General features: G+C 40.3%; 2 protein-coding genes across 2 annotated transcripts; one reads left to right on the top strand and one right to left on the bottom strand.

Annotated features, from left to right (window-relative positions):
- Window positions 1–531: 531 nt before the first annotated feature.
- Window positions 532–2,069, top strand: LOC149821658 (uncharacterized). Its single transcript, XM_089981663.1, has 3 exons — window positions 532–550; window positions 649–1,002; window positions 1,827–2,069. Exons 2-3 carry the CDS (start codon window positions 667–669, stop codon window positions 1,911–1,913), a joined length of 423 nt encoding a protein of 140 aa, XP_089837789.1. The 5' UTR covers window positions 532–550; window positions 649–666; the 3' UTR covers window positions 1,914–2,069.
- A 777-nt stretch (window positions 2,070–2,846) lies between these two features.
- On the bottom strand, window positions 2,847–5,585 carry LOC149821657 (type III polyketide synthase A-like). The gene is made up of 2 exons (XM_089981113.1): window positions 5,456–5,585; window positions 2,847–3,817 (listed from the first exon to the last, which is right to left on the bottom strand). The coding sequence occupies exons 1-2, from the start codon at window positions 5,571–5,573 to the stop codon at window positions 2,847–2,849; spliced, it is 1,089 nt and encodes a 362-aa protein (XP_089837239.1). The 5' UTR covers window positions 5,574–5,585.
- Window positions 5,586–5,759: the final 174 nt, after the last annotated feature.

The following is a 5,759-nucleotide window of genomic DNA, read 5'->3' as shown; positions in this document are numbered from 1 at the left end:
AAGCAATGTCTACTAACTTTCTGAAAATATTTGTAGGCTTCGAATCGCTTTGCAACTACGGTGGAAGAAAATGATGCAAGGAAGGTGTGGCAGAAGGTGGCTGCCAATCGATTTGCAGACATGCTGCACACTATGAAGACTGCAGCAAAAAAAGCATCTGGCGTAGTAGATGATCCATTACTGTGGAAGGGCCATGGTCCTATTACTATCAGGAGAGATTACTGGGATGAAATGTGCGATATGTGGGCGGGAGATGCATTTAAAAATCGCTCTGCGAAGGCTTCACAAAATCGATCGAAGATGCCCGAAGCCCATCTACACACAGGTGGATCTAAGACATTTGGGAGCCACCTAAAGAAAATGGTAACTCATCAATATATAATATTAATTTTATAAGTATAGTTGCAAATTTGTGTACTAAATCTTTTGTCATTTAACTTCGCAGGAAGCAGAAAAAGGAGGCAGTGTACCATATAAGGATGTGTTTGTAGAAACACATAAACGGAAGACCACGGGAGTCTTCGTATCAGAGAAGGCGAGAACGACAACGGTATGTATTAATTCTATTAATAATCATTGCAATATATATGCAAGTCATCATAATGTTATCATTAATTATTAATGAATACTTTAAACATTATTTTGTAGGAGGCATATGAGCAACAAATGGTAGAGCGATATGGTGAAGACGCTACTCAGCATCCATCATTTGATCCTACAGCATGGGTGACTGCAGCAGGTGAACCCAAAAAAGGTCGCGTGTTCGGGTTTGGGAGTAATATGAACACTTCACCAGTTATTGGTTCTTCCAGTTACGGCTCACCAACTTCTTGCGCCGACATAAGCTCCAAGCAGCCGACTATTCTTTCCGGTGATGATGTACGCGAGATCATTAATGAATCACTGAATAACTACTTCCAATACACCGTCGCCCCCTTTCTCCGAAATGAGATCAAGGCCGCTGTTCAGGATAGGGGATCTTCGATTCCAGGTCCCTCTCAGGTATAATCACATATATAGTTTTTTTGACTATCTTAAAGCACATCTGAGCATGGTAGAATCACATATAGAGTTTTTCTAGATGCCTTAGAACACATATGAACATGCTATAATCACATATTCAATTTTTTTACTGCCTTAGCACACATATGAGCATGATAGAATCACATATATATATATATTTAACTTTTTGTCTGTCTTAGAGCACATATGAGCATGATAGAATCACATATAAAGTTTTTTTGATTGCATTAGAACACATAAGCATGCTATAATCACATATTCAGTTTTTTTACTGCCTAAGAACACATATGAGCATATTATAATCACATATTCTGTTTTTTGACTGCCTTAGCACACATATGAACATGCTATAATAACATATAGAGTTTTTTAACTGCCTTAGAACACATATGAACATGTTATATATCATTTATGATAGAATCACATATAAAATTTTTGGCTTTGCCTGCCTTAGAGCACATATGAGCATGCTATATTCACATATTCAATTTTTTTACTGCCTTAGCACACATACGAGCATGATCGAATCACATATATAGTTTTTTGCTTGCCTTAAAGCACATCTGAGCATGGTAGAATCACATATAGAGTTTTTTTATATGCCTTAGAACACATATGAACATGCTATAATCACATATTCAATTTTTTGACTGCCTTAGCACACATATGAGCATGATAGAATCACATATAGAGTTTTTTTATTGCCTTAGATCACACATGAGCACATGATAGAATCACATATAGTGTGTAATTTATTTCATTATATTTTGTTTATCAATACTGACTGTTCTTTTCTTGTGTAGGCTGCTAGCGATAATCAGGGTAGTGGAGCTGAAGGGACAGATAAAGACAATGAACAAGAAGACGCACAAAATCTTGGCGATGATTAGAGGACTGTGTTGAAGAAGTTCTATTTTTTTTATTTTTCCTAATTGTAATTGTTGAATTGTAAATAATTAAACTTCTTAGTTTTAAGGTGGAACGATTAATTATTATAGATACTTGTTATATGAATTTTTTTGTGTGGTTTGTTTTTTATTTACAGGAAATATAAATTGTACAGGAAATATAAATTGTACAGTTCTCCGTAATTAATTTTTAAATAAATTTTTTTTGATTTTTTTTCGTTTTTGCGACGGATTAGCAACGGATGATTCCGTCGCTATTCATATTAATCTAGCGACGGCTTAGCGACGGAATTAAATCCGTCGCCACGCCGTGGTCGCCGTTTAGTACCGGCGGATTGGCGACGGAATATAGCGCTCGTTATTCCGTCGCAATTAGCGACGGACTTGGCGACGGAATAATTCCGTCGCCAGTTAGCGTCGAAATATTCGCGACGTAAGCATACTGTCGCCGCGTTGTCGCTAATCCGTCGCTAACATGGTTAGCGACGGATTAGCGACGGATTAGCGACGAAAGGTGGTCGTCGCTAATCTACTGCTCTGTTGTAGTGTTATAAGGTAAATTTTCAAGGCTCCAAATACCATTTTTTTCACTCAAAACCCATGATTAAGTGCCAATTTCTAGTAAATCAATTATGCTGCAACACATCTGCAAGGTCAGAATTTCGAAAAAACACCAAAAATCTGATAAAATGTTTCTTAGTGGGTAGGTTTTGTAGGTTTTCATTTTCCATTGGCCGAGTTTGTAGCAGGTGGTTTGGGGCGCTATCATTTCATTAATGCAAACACTTCCCTTCACCAGAGAAACCACTGATCTACGATAGCTGAATAAGCAAACCTTATCTCTAGGACAATAGTGTAGTACGGAACACTTATATAGGCTACTAAAAGAAAAGAAGAACCATGCCTAGTGGGCACTCAATGTAGGCTGCGAACAAGTATGCCTTCAAACGTGATTCCAGGGCCAAAGGCAAGGAGAAGACCCCATTCCTCCGCTTCCTCCCTCTTGAGCTCCTCCCTCATGTAATCAATCACATAGAATATAGTGTTGCTGCTCACATTTCCATAGTCCATAAGTGCTCTTCTGCTGCACTGCAGCTTCTCAGCCCTTAGGCTTAGACGGCTCTCTAGCCGGTTCAAGATGGCTGGCCCACCTGGGTGAATTGCCCAAAACATGTCATTGAACTCATCAACATGAGCCCTCTTCATGAGTTTCCTGCAGAACCCCTCAATGTGGTCCTCAATCTTCTGGGGAAGCTCTCTCCCTAGCTTGAAGTTTATGCCCTCCTCTGTCAGCCTTCCATCTATTATGGTCTCAGTGCCTGGCAAGAACTGTTGTACTGCATACTCCAGTTCCATGAAAGGCCTCTCCATGCCACTCATTGGTTCACACCCCACAATGACTGCAGCAGCACCATCACCAAATAGTGCAGCTCCAACTAAGTCATAGGGCCGCGCCATGTTTGGCGGCCGGTAGCCGAGGATCGTCGTCTCCGAGGTAGTCAGTAGAACTCTGCTTCCGGGGTTGTTTTCGGCAATGTCTTTTGCTACTCTCAGTCCTGTAACACCTCCATAGCATCCTAGAAAGTACAGCATGACTCGACCAACATCATTCCTTAGGCCAAGTTGGCTTGCAAGATAGAGGTCCCCTCCGGGGAGGCGTATCTCGCTGGATGATACATATACTATGTGGGTGATCTCTGCCGGTGGCCTTCCCCATTCCTTTATGCAAGCCAGGCTTGCTTCCATTGCCATGTCTAGGACTGCAGTGTTTGCTATGTCAAGCCTTTGCTTGATGGTTGGGGAGCCCTCTGTGGCTAGTTCAGGGTACTTGTCCAAGATCTCCTTTGACATTACTGTGTATCTCGTCTTCACAGTGGTGGTCTTGCCTAAGAGCAATTGGTTAGATAAGTAGATTGCTAGAAATTAAGGATTGCATGGTGTAGTAGCAAACGTATTGAGCCAAACAAAACTGAATTTGTGCTCAGAGTGTGTAAACAGAATGGCCTCTATATTTCCACTTGAAAGGAGCAAGTATTTTTTCTAAAAGCTGTGGTTAGTAGGCTCATGTATGCTTTGAACCAGCTCAAGCTCGGGCTCATGATGAGTCGAGCCAAGCTCGGGCTCATGATGAGCCTGAACCAGAGGAGCGGAGCTTGATCTGTCTTGTTTTTGAAAAAAAAAGTGTTGTATGCTATGGTGAAAATTGAATCGATGACTAGGGCTGGGAAACGAGAAGTAATTATATACAATGTAGCAAATAAGGGAAAACAGTATTGGCTAAGTTGAACTGTACAATTGGTAGAAACATCCTGTTCCATCGCATTTTCTTGATAATTTTTTGTGAATCAGGCCCCACGGATATGTATATGGTTTGTTTAGTCAAAAACATGTTTTTAGTTTGGTTTATTGCATTGTATAAATAGATCTCCAGAGGGCTTTAAAATTCAACAATGCACAACGTAAAAAAATTTCATGATTGAGAAAATCATGTTTTCGTGCAGAAACCACTATATCAAAAGTGCATTCCTTAGTACATGGACCATGCTAAATGCATCTATAGGATCAAATTGATCAAATAAAACATGCACATATGAGTTTTAGTTAGAGAGTATGGAACTCTAACGTGTAGCCAGTATTTTCCCATAAAATAATTAGTCAGTGTTTTGCTTTCAAGCAATATGTCGAGTCCAAATCTTATTGCTTCTAAATGTTATCAGTATCGGTGTGTAGTGTATTGGCCTTTATCGGCCGATACACATAGTATCATCATAATTTCGATAGGTTGCAGGCCTGAATCGGCTATTTTTTAATAAAATGTAAAAAAATACCAAAAAATATTTTTTTAAAATTATTTTAATAGTTTTAACATGTGTCACGTTGTGATTGACACCTAATGATTTTTTTTTGGGGGCCGATACAGAATGATGCAGCTGAGTATCGGTATCGGCCCGATACAGCTGAATCAGTGGCCCAACGATTCAGGGTCGATATCGATACTGACAACATTGCTTCCAACTTTGAAACAATGTATTTTTCCGTCAATGATCACTCAGCTTGAGCTTGGCTCGACATCCAGATTTCAAATCCTATCACCTTCAACTTTGAAGCAATGTTTCTTTCTCTTTTTTGTAAATAAGCCAACTCAAAGCTCAGCGCATTGAGCATGTACTACCTCGAGATTGGCTCAACCAGACACAAAATGAGCCGAGCTTGAATACCTCATGTTCGGTTCATTCAGCTGGTTCACCAGCCCAAGCTATGACTTCTCACTTACAAGCATGCAGCTCAATCAACCTAACAAATAGCTTTTGGCATAAATGTTCATAAACACATATGCTTGTCTTAATGAACCTACATGAGCCAAGCCAAGCCAAGCCAAGCCAAGCACCTCTTATCCATGTTTAGCCTGTTTATACTAAATAAGCTGATCATGGTTCGGCTGGCCAAACTTACTTGACGAGCCTAAACAAGCTTTATGAACCAAGCCATGATCAGCTAGCCCCACACTAGTGATCTACACTTACATAGCCTCTCTAGCTTCTCCTTCATTGCTGCATCTTCACATTTGGTGTCGCGGAAATAGCCCTCGACCAGGCATTCCTGAGGGATCAGTTGGCTTGGGAACGCCTTGCCCAGTGCCATGATTTTTGCAGTCCGTGGCCTTTGACCATTTGTGCTCGGGACAGAAAATTGAGTCTCATTGATGTCGGTCCCCATCATACTAGATAAAACTAAGGCCCAGGAAGACTAGTAAGACTTCTTTATTTTTGAGGAACACACATCTCATTGCCTTAGAGACCTTGATTTAATATGGTGGTATATTGCTGT

Source organism: Nuphar pumila, chromosome 11 (assembly GCF_984573655.1).
Source record: "Nuphar pumila chromosome 11, dmNupPumi1.hap1.1, whole genome shotgun sequence".
Classification (NCBI taxonomy): domain Eukaryota; kingdom Viridiplantae; phylum Streptophyta; class Magnoliopsida; order Nymphaeales; family Nymphaeaceae; genus Nuphar; species Nuphar pumila.
This window is presented reverse-complemented; position numbering and strand designations above follow the sequence as displayed.